General features: G+C 39.5%; 2 protein-coding genes across 4 annotated transcripts in view; one reads left to right on the forward strand and one right to left on the reverse strand.

The window, feature by feature from the left end:
* The window catches only part of LOC111565884 (phosphatidate phosphatase LPIN2-like), a 14,052-nt gene continuing 620 nt past the window's right edge, over positions 1-13,432 (reverse strand). The window contains exons 1-20 of one of the 3 annotated variants that reach the window (XM_035946402.2): positions 11,567-11,945; positions 9,873-10,073; positions 9,672-9,767; positions 9,304-9,560; positions 8,501-8,608; positions 8,212-8,320; positions 7,255-8,083; positions 7,050-7,143; positions 6,659-6,846; positions 6,482-6,575; positions 6,282-6,351; positions 6,012-6,101; positions 5,693-5,751; positions 4,266-4,416; positions 4,032-4,180; positions 3,771-3,857; positions 3,218-3,370; positions 2,798-2,912; positions 1,882-1,985; positions 1-1,256 (exon numbers count right to left, since the gene is read on the reverse strand). In XM_035946402.2, the coding sequence (XP_035802295.1) occupies positions 1,106-1,256; positions 1,882-1,985; positions 2,798-2,912; positions 3,218-3,370; positions 3,771-3,857; positions 4,032-4,180; positions 4,266-4,416; positions 5,693-5,751; positions 6,012-6,101; positions 6,282-6,351; positions 6,482-6,575; positions 6,659-6,846; positions 7,050-7,143; positions 7,255-8,083; positions 8,212-8,320; positions 8,501-8,608; positions 9,304-9,560; positions 9,672-9,767; positions 9,873-10,073; positions 11,567-11,632 (3,171 nt within the window). In that variant the 5' untranslated portion in view covers positions 11,633-11,945 and the 3' untranslated portion in view covers positions 1-1,105. Of the gene's footprint in view, positions 1,257-1,881; positions 1,986-2,797; positions 2,913-3,217; positions 3,371-3,770; positions 3,858-4,031; positions 4,181-4,265; positions 4,417-5,692; positions 5,752-6,011; positions 6,102-6,281; positions 6,352-6,481; positions 6,576-6,658; positions 6,847-7,049; positions 7,144-7,254; positions 8,084-8,211; positions 8,324-8,500; positions 8,609-9,303; positions 9,561-9,671; positions 9,768-9,872; positions 10,074-11,566; positions 11,946-13,432 lie in introns of those variants that run through there. The other 2 variants (XM_035946401.2, XM_023266184.3) reach the window with 2 other exon arrangements.
* myl9b (myosin, light chain 9b, regulatory) overlaps positions 12,187-13,432 on the forward strand; it is a 9,496-nt gene continuing 8,250 nt past the window's right edge. Inside the window, exon 1 of the mRNA XM_035946403.2 lies at positions 12,187-12,327. The gene's annotated coding sequence lies outside the window, so the exon portion shown is untranslated. The remainder of the gene's footprint in view (positions 12,328-13,432) is intronic.

The raw sequence follows: 13,432 nt of genomic DNA on the forward strand, positions 1-13,432 counted from the left end.
AAGTAAGGAATTCATTTATATTTCTTTACATTTGGTTTAAAAAGTAACAGCAAATGTCCTCAGCTTTATTGCATCTCCACACAGCTGTATGATGAGAGGTAATAAATATAACAGTGTCAATATAATACAAAGGCAAAGCTAAAACACATTCGCAGTCTGTTTACACGCCTGGAATAAAAGCCATAGTCAGGCTGATGCACTTCCTCATTCATGTAATGCACAAACATTTTAAAAACTGGTAGTGCCGTACCTAAAAGGAAGACGTGAAACGCGCTCTACAATCATCATTTGCTCAAATTCATCAGTCCTCAAGTATTAAAACAAAAATAATTCTATTGAACTCACCAAACAACTAACTTTGTATTCAGTCATCCCTCAGGACGAAAATTTAGCATTTCCACCCAGAGCTCCAAAGGGTTTTCACTCACCTGAATCAAGTGTGGTTTGAAAACACCTCAGTGCTCGACAGAACCAACGATGCTCAAAACTGATGAGACTCTAAAACAATCCAAACCATTTTAAAAACATTCTAAAACCATGAATGATTTCTTGGCACCATCAACCCCCATTTCACACAACTCCAATCTTAAGTCATTATTTGTTACCAATAACAGAAAATCTCTCTGATCTCCACTGAGTAAAGGATAACAGATTTGTCTTATAGTTGTGTGTTACCTCATTTGTTTCAGTTGGTCACATCATTGCTTCAAACTGTGCTCTCAACATTCTGGCATTTTCAGGCTTTAGACACCACTTGCTACTTAACTAATAAAGTAAAAACAGCATTAAAAATCATATTTCGGATTGACTATTACATAGGTACATACAGTAACTAAACATTAAACAGTCCAAAGGCATATTTGTCCAGTTGTGCCATGTTCACTGTAGGATTTTTACACACAAACAGCAAAATATGGTGTTAACAGTCATAGCCAATATTGCATATTGATTTATACACTTATTTTTAAAATGTAGTGCATAGCATGAGATAATTTGATTCAACTTTTGAGTGCAGTTGCCTTGTTCTAGTTTATTTAGTGGCTCATAAAGAGGCACTGCAGTGCTTGCCTTAATTTGGGTGTATGTGGGTTTGGTGGATGTTTGTCTACAGCAGTGCATCCAGGTCCACTTCTGGCAAAGGCTCCTTCCAGTAGGAGAAACTGCTGTAGTCAGGACAGTCAAGAGCGAAGGATGCCCTGCCTTCAACAGCCAGCACAGGGAAGAAATGCTCCACCAACTCACCCAGGTGGCAGTATCTGGAAAGCATACACAAACACAGAATTGTACAAAAATGACTCAGAATTCCAGTAATATATGTCCAAAAAGTCATTTTTAAAAGATAAAAACTGTCCACAAATGTGCTCAGTATTCTTAAAGCTGTACTTCTGCATTAAGAGTTTTTATTTGTTCAAACTCTAATTATCTGCATACTGTAGGTTTTTGTTCATAGTAAAGTGGAAACTTTGCAGTCTATAGGTTGCTGTCAGCCCTTTCATTGTCACAGCAGTACTTTTTTTTTTTTTTTTACAGCCACCAGGAATCGCCAAACTCAAACATTTTTATACACAAAAGTGATTAAAATGTGGAAAAAAGCAAATATAGACTACCTGTCAAAATTTTGGACACACCTTCTCTTCCAATGCTTTTTAATTTATTTGAATTATTTTCTACATTGTAGATTAATACTGAAGATTAACACTTTTTTGTTTAGAACATAATTCCATGTGTACTCTTTTATAGTTTGATGTCTTCAGTATTAATCTACAATGTAGAAAATAATTAAATAAAAGCCACTGAATGAGAAGATGTGTCCAAACTTTTGACTGGTAGTTTATATTCAGTGTAACGTGCTCTCCTCCCAGAGTTCTGTTGTATACTTACGAGGACTTGTTGCCTTTTGTCTTCTCCTGGATGAGCTCTCCTTTCGGGTTGACAGTAAATATTTTGGTTTCAGATACTCCAACCTGCTTATAGGCATAAGCATCCTGAAAAAGTAAAGGCAACAATATAATACAGTAACAGTGAGCTGCTTCAGTGTTACTTAACCTCTGAAATATAAATGAACGCTAAAAAGACTGTCCATCAGGCTGCTAATATTTTCTTTCTATCCATGAGTGAGTTCCTAAATTTACTTTGACGTTTCTCACATTTCATTTGTATAAGTTGTAGTATATACCAGAATGTGTACAATAAAATGACATGAAGCAGTAATATTATATAAGTCCCTCTCCAGCCATTGATTTAAACACCAAAAACTCATCTCTGTGTATCAAAGTTGTAAATTTAGAAGTTATTTTCTCTACACTGCTGCTTCCTCTATAGGACACATATCTACAGACCATTCCCTGCGCTAAAGCACACCTCACCTACGACCTATGGAGCCATACATGTTTGGTCCAGAAATCAATTATGAAAAAAATGATATGGAAAGTTCCCCGCTGCAGATTTTCCAGTTTGGCTTAATTTGGGTTGTTACTTATGAAACCCAGGAAATCTAATTCCGTGTTTCTGAGACTGTCAATTTCATTCAATTGCAGTTTCATGGTGGATATGGTCTGCCATGGCATTGACTGCTTCTTCTGCTTAAAAACAACAATATGTGAATATATTAACATTTTTGCTTTTTTCCCCTAACTGGCATAATATGATGTCTTGTGATAATGTACAAATCCATGTTATGCCAGAGCTTAATATCACCACCACACATGCAATGTAGCACCTGGAAAACCTTGACTGAAGAAGCACTTGCTACTTAATGCTTTTGCTGTATTAAGCACCAGTCTGCAGCATTTCTTACGTTAGTCCTGTTGCCGAAGGCTGCATAGAAAGGCTGCCTCTGTGGGTTGAACAAGTCTCTGATGTCACTGAGACAGGCCACTTTAAACACCTCCGGCTTCTTCTCAATCACCTCTCTGCAGGTTAGGACAGGTTATGGTCAAAAGAAATATCTGTTCAAATGTTCGTCTGTTTGCATACATTTAAGAATTTAATACAGCTCACAGCAGTAGCTCACTGTTGGTGTTTGTTAGACTTGATGTGGCCACTAGGGGTCAGTGTTACATTATATTTATTTTTAAACTCCAACCACAGTTTCTCTCAAACACACAGTGGCACCGTTTTCATTTTACACAGGTTTATCCTACATTCTTTTACTTCAACTAATTTACATCAAAAGTAAATAGAATGAGTTTAGAAGTTCAATGTGTGTATTTGTTACCTGTGTAGAGCTGAAAAGAGGCTGCTGGGGGCCAGCAGGACAGGGCCTTTAGGGAGGACAGTGCCTTTGTCATTGACCCATTGCAGGTAGTCTTTAGTGATAGCAGCCATACCTATAGCCCGCGCTGAGCAATACAAGAACTTGTATCCATTTCTGCAAGGAAAGGGACAACCATTTTACTTTAAATAAGGGGATTAATGAAAAATGTGGAGCTTTCAAGTTCTTCCTGCAATTGCAATGCATTAAGTTCCTGAACACTTTTAACCTCACTGTCAACAGTGCACACAGTATGTGCTATAGTCTTTTCCTTTGTATTTGTACAATACCAGACATATGAAAACACTGAGAAACAGAAACACATCTGGCAGTGTAGATTAGACAGCTGCAGCCACAATGACATCAGAGTGAAATCATGAGCAGGAATTATTTTATCTGTTAGCTTGCCGTGGGTTGAGGAATGGCTTTGAAACCTCTGACGGAAGAAAAACAACTGGACAGGACAAGTTTCTGTCCTTTTAAAGTGATCATTTTCTATTTAAGTAATTTCACATACTGGTGTATTTTGTGGTAGAGTTTGGCGATGCCTTTGTGTGTCCAGTCTTTTCCAAACTGCGGTAAAATATGACCCAGAGCATCAGACCTGCAGGGGACAGAAAGTCAATACTTATTAAAATAATGTGGAAATATATGAAAAATTATTAGTTTGTATACAAAGCATAATAATAAAAACTGATGTATTCACTGAAATGTCTGTTAATTTGTATACAAAGTTAACCCAGACACCATAATTTTTATGAAACCTGGTTGTTTTTACTTTGTGATGGTGCCGTCGATGTCAGATATGATCACGCGATCGTCCCAGTTCCACAGGTAGATGGCAGCCTCACAGCGACAGGTGCCCTGGTATTGTGTGGTCACACTGAACACAACCTTGTTGGCACCTTCACGAAGGTTTAGATGTTCCTGGTTGTGGCAGAGGACAGTTGAACACATTAAACCACAGACTAGCTGTTGTATGTATGAGTTTGTATTTTAATTGATCTCTTACAATCTGTTCAGAAGTCAGACGCAGTGATTTGCGGTACATCTGGCTGATAGACTGAGCGGCATTAAGGGTTTCTGTTGATAGACCGGAAGGAATGATGGCTTTTCGGCCGAGCCCCGCTGCTTCGTCACTGTCGATGTCATCCAATGTGGCTCTGAAGAAGCAACACGCACAAATTATTACTTTGTGTTTGAGTTATGTCTCTCTGCAATAGTGTAATATTTATTAATGAATATCAGTAACTCAAAAATACAGATTATTGGGTGATTTGTGCATAAAATAAGAAACACTCTACATTCTTATTGTATTCATACCATTTTGTTCATACTGTATCACACTGTATGAATCCATACTGCAAATAATACACTTTTAACTCTCTTCTGCAATTGTCTTAGTACTTGAACACAAATATAATAAAGTTGAATCTAATTTACTCTGGTTCAATCTGAGGTCAAAAGAGAGAGGATATAGGTTCCAAAATGACAACAGGCTATTAAGTACACATTAGAGGATAATTTGAACTTCTGCACATCTAGTGAAATATGGTCTAAATGAGAACGTTTAATCAACATCTTCAAATAATCGGTGTCAGGTGTCATGCCAAGTTTTCTGGAAAATGTATTGACTGATTACTCTGCACATCGTACATAATAACATATGATATTCATACAACAGCATTCTGGTAACAACACTTGAAAAAAATAACAAAATCTGTCTCTTTGTCAGCAAAAATCTAGTAAAAATAATTATTCTGGAGATGATCAGTTCTCGTGTTGCAGTGCCTATGTATGCTTATGCTACACAGGTGCATAGAGGACCATCTAAAAATGATGTGCACCTCTTGAGAAAAATGTAAAACAATTGCAAGTTTAAGTTATAAGAGAGACACAGAGAGTGAAACAACAGTGGTTGGTCTACTAGGGCTACTTCGTGTTTGGTCGTGACTGTTGCCTCAGCTATTGTGTTTACCAATAAGGGATTCTCAGAATTCAAACAAATTCACAAGACTGTATAAAAATATAAATTTGTTCTATTTGATGGAACAAACAGAAGTGGATGAGGCCCATGATGGCATAGGCTAATTTCTAAATGCACAATTCTCTTCCGCTAATGCCTGTGGCTATATCTAATCCCTGCCAGTGAGCTGCAAACAAAAGCCAGCAGTTCTGGCCAAAATTTTGGTTTCCTTAATGGCAATTCCATACATACATTATTAAATAATTTTTCAGAGAATTGCCCATTTATGGTTATTACAACAACCACCTTAAGTTGTTCCACTAATCAGAGTACTCTGAAATATGCATGTTAAAACATTCTAAAGCTGGGGAGCAGCTGTGGACCAGCAAGACTGGCTGAAACAGGTAAAACTGAAACACAGCACGTGAGGTTTGTTAACTTGTGTTACGTCATTTCTTAATGAGGTGACTTACTTAACTGTCGAAGAAACATTTGTCAGTGGCTCCTCCTGCTCTTCCTTTGATTGTTTTTGCTGAAAAACAAGGAGTGAACATTTCTTTTAAAAAAAACATTGAAGTGACCATCAGATAAAGAGTTATGTTTCACCTAATCCTACCATCCTTATACCTCTTATGTCATCCATGAACTGAGTGTAGAACCAACCCTATACAACAAGGCCACACCTTTGAAAGTGACTGTTGTGAGTAAACATTACAGGTCCAAGCATGTAACATTTCTTTTCTTGCTGCTTCACTGAACATAACTGCTAGCCTATGTTCCTTAAGCGCCTACCTGGCTGTCCATGTCTCTCCGTCTCCAGGAGAACCACCAGCGTCCAGACTTTTTGGGCATCTTGTCCTTAACCAGCCGTTCTATGGTACTCTGACACACAAAAAGACAAGGCAACAAATATATAGTTTAGTATAGTATAGTAATATTAAATTATTGTCATCCTATTCATTGGATAAATAAGATCTTATCTGTCTTATACCATTACTTCTTTTTAGACAGGAGCAATATCAGTTACCAATTCTGTGATCTACTTTAAAAACAATGTAATACCTTGGGTAGGTTTTTCTGGAAAGTTGTCATTGACAAGACCATTGGAGCTGCCACGGCCCAGTTGTAATAGCTGTGAAAAATCAAACCAGTTTATGAACAATCAGGGACAAACCTTGTTGAAAATGGCAACATGAATAACTTCAAAGGTGTGATTTGTAATTGTAGAAATACATTCTTAAATAATTATTTTAAAATCCTACTTGGAGTTTATGCAGATGACAAGACTTGGATCCTCAATGATTCCTGGATTGTTGGTAAAATCCTGGTATGTCACAAGGTGCTCCATAAACTTTTCTGAAGTAAGAGAAAACGCTACATCAGGACCTATTTAGCTCAAAATAACACAGAAAACCCAGCACACATTCAGCCACACTTACCTTTGGTGATTTGGCTGGTGTCACCTTCTTGTCCACAAAGGGACATGCTGACATCCATGCTGTAGGAAGTGGAGTCTGACAGATACTCTGTACCACTATCCATTGCCCCGCTGCCCACTGACTGAGGTGACTGGCTTCCTGAGAAGGAGCCCTGCTCTGCCCCTTGCTGAAATGCTCCCTCTGCCTCACTGGAAATACACCAGACAGTCTAAATAACTGAATTTCAACAATTCTCAATAAAAGAAAAGAACAAATAGATACTACAAAATCACTGGCTTATCATTTTGATGTAAAACAATCAGTGGAAACTGTCGGAACTAGTGATGTCATAGGTGTTCAAAAACCACACATCATTTTCTGTGAAGCTTATCCACTGTGGTGGGGCATTTACCTTTTGGGGAAGTAAAGTGCAGCCACCTCAGGGTCCAGTGTGGTCAGATCATCCAAGTAAATGTCTGTCGGTCCTAGATGGTGATTACGTTTACCTGTGACATATTGATAGGTGAATACTGACTTAAAGTACACACACAGGAATTCATTTTAGTCTAAAATGAAGCACATTGATTCAATAATAATAATAATAATAAAAGCTTCACCTTTTTTCTTGTCCTGTTGTTCCACTTTGGAAGACACCTCTGAAGAGTTCGCTGACCCCTCTGCAGACATCACGCTTGCCCCAATGTCTCTCATTTCAGCTTTTGGCGTTTTATTTTCAGTAAGGGAGCCTCTTGCTGATCCATCCGTCACACCGGGTACATTGTCCTCTTCCCCTCCCTCACTGCAAGGATCTACTCCGCTGTCCCCTTCGCTGACTGGAGCACTACTGGTGGAGCCCTGTTGACTTTGCTCAGACAAGGCAGCCTGTTGTTGCAGATTTGACAAATCCGTCCTTTTTGGACTTGTTTGTGGGGCTGTGCAGTCTTTGCTCTCTTTATGTACACCGTTTGGTTTGGTCATACTGACCACACTATCTTTATTTCCAGGGTTGACTGTATCAGTCACAGTACTAACATGCTCAACACTTCCTGTGTTTTCTTTGTTACTATAGGAATCAGCACCATTGCTAACTGAATTAGATATCAAGTCCCTGTTCTCCTCGTTCTCCATTGTGGATTCGAGCGCCGGTGTTGAGTCTAGATTCATTGATGATGCACAAGACTTGAAGAGGTCACTGGGGGTAGAGTGGGCAATATGAGAGTTTTTCTCCTTGGATAAAGGAGGAGTTTGTATGGAGAGGCTTCCTAAATCAAGGGATTGGGTCCTCGGCTGTGGTTTGACCACGGTCACACTGCCCACTCTTCCACAACTGATCACAGGCTCATCGCCCATATCAAAGGAGTCCTGTCTCTCAATGGTGCGAAAATGAGAACTGCCCAAATGAGAGATGACCTGCAGCTCCACTGGTGTCTTCTCTGGTTGACACAGCTGTGAGAGGCAGAGTGAGAGGTTTGAGAGAGAGCATCATCATGAAAGCTCAAATCTACAGTTTTAACACAGCACAGATACACCTTAAAATCATCTCTGAGTGTGAGTGTATGTGTATGTTGCCATACCGTGGGAAAACCTCCCCAGTTCCACTGTATCTGAGGCTCAGATGACTCTTGGGATTTAACCAGAAGCTCAGAGTCGCTCTTAGGAGAAGATGGTCGGCTGTAGAAGACGCTGCTGGGAAAGAGAAAGTCAAATAGAGAGATAAACAGAAAATCATGAATTAATGGAATGACAAAAGACACTGCATCAACAAATATCCTCAAGTATGATTCCAAAGTTCTTGCCGGTGACATTGCTTTAAAAACAAATGAATAAGTCAATGAATTTATGGTAGAGATGAATTTCTCTCACTTTTCTGAAGCTGATGGCTCTCCGTCTGAGTGTGGATGAGTGTCTCTAGTTTGTGTGGTCCCCATCGCTTCACTTGGCTCCTCAGACAGCGAATAATACACCGATTTACTTCAACACACAGATGAGAAAATATTTTTAACTACTGTGTTAACCTCAAACTATTGTTAAAGCTCCAATATTTAATTTTCTAAAAACACTGAACCCCACGACTCCCTGTAACAGATTGCTTATATTGACAACACCATAGAGAAGCAACGTCACAGCCTTATGCAGTTTCCAGCTGCCTTCTGCCTGTTGGTTTGTTCTGACAGGGTCTGACTTGTGCAAAGAATTTAAGGATTGCAGACGTGGAAATTCCATACCACCTTTACCAAGACACGACCAGAAAGTGCACAGCTTTAAATGCATGACTACAACTTTGCATCTAAGAGCATTAAGTGAAAAGGAAAGACAGCAGAGTAGTATGTTTTCTAATTACTCCTGGCCAGTAAAAGCATTATTATGCTAATCTTTTTTTTTTTAAAAATGTGTTGTGAGAGAGAATATAGGGTAATCAATGCAGATGGAATAGACAGATGATGAAAAGAGTTCCAGTATTAACTGGTGATTTCAGCCCCAATAAGACCTTAAATACTGAGACAAAACAGGGTCTTTTTTACAAAAGCATCTTAAGGGTAATCAGTCATAAAATCCATCTCTTACTGAGGTCAAAAGAAATGATCATAGAGTAAGCAATTTCCAATTTGCAGTGTTGTAAATGTGTCTTAAACAGGCCCTTTGCCTAAAAAATTCACAGTCCTTACCTGACTTGCAGTGGTGTGGTAAGCTCCTCTAAAGCTGGACTCTCCAGTTGAGCCTGATCAGTTTCTCTCTCACACTCTCTCTCTCTTTCTCTCTCATCTGATGAAGAGTTGGCATCTTCTCTCAGGTGGTTATCAGAGCGAATGCGTTTGCGACGGCGTTTCTTCCTGCGGGCAATGATAGAGGATCCCTCAGTGGTCTCCTCTAAGTCCTCATGGCCCTCAAGAGGAATTGGGGAGGTGCACAGGTGGGCTGGGACCTGAGACAGAGAAGGATAATATGTATATAGATTATAAAAGTACAGAAGAATTGGAAAAAATATATAATTTTAAGAGTTCAAAGAATTGGCCATTAACGCTCGTCATCTCACCTCCATGTTTTCATTTTGTTCCACAAAAAAAGCTTCTCCATTGTCACCAAGCTTCATGTGTAGGTCAACTGATTCTCCATTTATTTCAATGTCCACCTACAATCACAACATAGAACATATGTGTTAAAGATTTCCCAGGAGAAGACAGACTGCTGTATGCAGCAACAATAAATAATCAAATACAACAAACAAAACACTGACAATTTTCTCCTTGGACCGCAACACTCCAAGCTTGCCAAAACGGACGTGAAAGGGGGAACACTGGAAAGATCCATCAGGCTGTCGCACCACGATGACATCGATTCCTCCTGTGAGAGTGGCGGGGTTAAGGCCACGGTACAGCTCCTTCACCGTCACAAACACCGTCTCTGCCAACTGGCCCACAATATTCATGGTTTGGGACTGGAAACAAAAAGCAGCAAGTGAGAACTGAGGAGGCCAAGCAGCATGATACAGGGTCTACTGTGGTTGAAGTATTACACTTTTGTAGTCAGCAGTTTGACTGCAGTTTCTTAATTCTTTTTTCACAGTTTCAGCAGTACTCTGCAAAACTGATATCCAGTTATCGTTGCAAAAGTCACTGTTGTAGAACCATACCTTCTGAAGGCCATCCAAGTACCCAAACAAAAAAAAGATAGCATTCAAGAAGCCATATTAAGCCTCTACTACATTAGGCATATTTGCACGTGCTTGAGTCCTTGGACTACATAACCAACTACATCGCTCACTGAAGAAAATATTCAAAAATCTCAAGAGTTTCAGGCAAAGGAACTTCAAACATTACTACTCAGCTTTGCTCCAAACAGGGGAGTGTCCCTTAAATAATTGCAAGAGAGGCATTTTCTGTTTTCAGTAAACCATACTGACCTTTGGAATAGGATCTTAAACGTGTCCAGTGGGCTAAAGTTCAACAGCTGAGAGTTAAGACGAGATCTACTGAACACTGATGTAAATGTCTGCCACAGACAAATACACACATTATTTCGGCCAGTCATGGCGTTTATATGAAAAAGTTCACAAGGTGGAGTTTCATCCCAGGTAGACACTGAGCAAACTATGACTTATTTGGCCACAGGTGTCTGCACTTACAGCAAGTGTGAGACCAAAGACATCACAAACAGTGAATTTTGTTGCTATTTTTGGTAAAAGGAAAGCTCAAAGACTATCTCCTATGTGCATCTTTTTTCTCTGCAGCAGGTCAGAACATGTCCAGCAAGTGGCTTCAGTGAGTCAAGAAGTCAAACTTTGCCAGGAGCTACTGCGACTATAACTTTTGACCTAGTTGCTACTGGCATCAGTTTTGCTGAACCGTGAAATTAGCTTCTGTGGGATTTAGAAACAAGCATTTTACCTCAAGTGGCCTTACAAGCCCCAGTCTTATCAAGACAATACTTCTTTAAAGAATAGCCTGTTACCTTGTGATTCTATTTTCTCATTCAAAAAGGAACCTCTGAAGTGAAAAATATGATTCTGCAACAAACTGAAGTCAGAAACCAGAGGCCAGAAGAGCAGCTTTCAACATCATTCTAGGACAGTAGCTAGAAAAAGCTAATAAAATACCCAGTGGTGAATAAATCAATACTGGAGCTCCACAATAAATGTTATTTTTGTGAAGTTTGGAATATTTAGTCTTACATGACACAAAATAATGGGAAAAATTGGTGACAGCGGACAATATGTGTTAGGATCCGGCAAACTCAACTAAGTCTTGACATTTCCAATAATTAATAATAGCCAATAAACTTTTTTTTAGATCATGGATTTAGTTATTGTATTTAACTCAAATTCCTTAGGAAAAAAAACAAACAAAACAAAACAAGGGACATTTCTTGGAACACATACATACACTTGTCTATAATATGCTCAAAGTCTGTACTAGTGGTCTCATGTCTTACCCACAGAGAAGGATGCAGATGTTCCTTCCCAACCAGGCTGTGCTCCCCTGACCTCCCCTCCGCCATACAGCACCACTTTAAAGGTTTGCCCAATTACAGGAACTGTGTCAAGGAACCTTACCACCATGTCCACCTGAGGAACCTGTCAACTCCATTCCTCATAATGCTCCCCTGGCTCTCCAGGCTGAAGCTCCCCCCCAATATCTGTCGGTGGATTTCCGGCTACATTTTGTTAGCTGTGATACATCTAAGACTAAGTTACATCTGACTTTCCACTTGATCAGCGGTCATCAGTGATGACAGCACTCTAGTGTTCTCTGTTCTGAGCTAGCAAACAAAATATAGCAATCTATGAGAGAGTCCTAGTATTTTCACTCACACACTCATGCTTCCTCTATCTCACGCAATTTGACAAGCACACACCACGTTTACACACCCTCCTGTCGCACTGAATTCATACTTCCCCACTTGTGCTGCACATGACAGCCAGACCAGCAGTTTCTAAAAGGCTTGGACAGGCTATTCATACACGCTTGGCATAAAAACGCACACACACAAACTGATCGACCACACCGTTTCTGGGAATGACCACAGCTCTCTGGGCCATCAAAGATGAGGGGACTCTCCAGCAGTCATGCTCTACCAACATTGGAAAATCCTTCATAATCCCTGCCAATTTTGGAGGAACTCAAGCAAATAATTAGCAAATTTGGATGGATATCACTGCCTGGGCAGCCTCTTGAGGAAAACACTACAAAAAGGTAGGCCTAAGTGGAAAACAATGTCTAAAAGGAGATTAGTCATTCGCGTTAATGATCATGTGGCTCATCCAGCAATACAAATGTGAAATGGGTGTGTAGCTCACGGGTTATGGACATGTACCGCAGACGTTACTACTGTCCCATTTATTTATTTATTTTTTAAAATTCTGTATGAATGTATGTATTTAGAGTAATACTTCATTAATACCACCCAATCAGCTGCACTGGGGAAAAAGGAAAGAACAAAATCCTGCAGTAAGAGTAGTAGAGGGATCACACAGGGGAAAGATGAAGGGTTAACAGTGATCTATTATTCATATTGTTTTCAGTTTATTTAGTAAGTTTCTATACTTATCCCTTAGATAAATATTTCTCTACTTCACTGTCTGTAACTCCTCCTTACTGAGGAACTCAAACTTAAAATTATTAATCAAAATCCTAATGTGAAACAATGCAATTAACAAATTGCAAAGGCTGCAGTTCAGAAAATATGCCATGCAACTCGTCTGATCCAGGGTTTGAAGAGTTGCGTCAATGGTCGTACAAATTCATGTTGTAATTTTTGTGTTACATTCATACTTTTGATGGTATTTTGCCATTGCAGTGAACACTAAACTTGATGCAGGACTTTATATTGCAGATCAAATCGCAATATCCATCAGAGTGATCATGATTAGATATGACCTACTGATCCTGGATTAGATCACTCCCATCAGAACAGGACGAAGGTGATCCATCACAACAACTTCGTATTGCAGTGATCCTTCCCTTCAAGGTGGACAAGCAGGCCCAGAACATGCCCCCAGAGTGGAACAGAGTCATTGGATCCCCTAATTGTGGCGATAAAGGGGTTCAGGTTTTCCTTATAGTTTTTCACTCGTGTGTGCACATCACTACCTCAGTGGATAGAGTCAGGCAAGAGTGTGGCAAGAGAGGTTGTGGCTTTTAGTGACCTTTGCCACCGAGGAGACAGCAGTTACCTCACTCTAATGCAGTGGGATTGAGCATATCTGCCCTCGTGTAAAAAAAAAAAAAAAAAAACAAGACAAAAAAAAACCCCAGTGAAATGTCTCTTACGTCAGATTTTCTGATTGCATAATACTTA

This window comes from Amphiprion ocellaris, chromosome 5, assembly GCF_022539595.1.
Source record: "Amphiprion ocellaris isolate individual 3 ecotype Okinawa chromosome 5, ASM2253959v1, whole genome shotgun sequence".
Classification (NCBI taxonomy): domain Eukaryota; kingdom Metazoa; phylum Chordata; class Actinopteri; family Pomacentridae; genus Amphiprion; species Amphiprion ocellaris.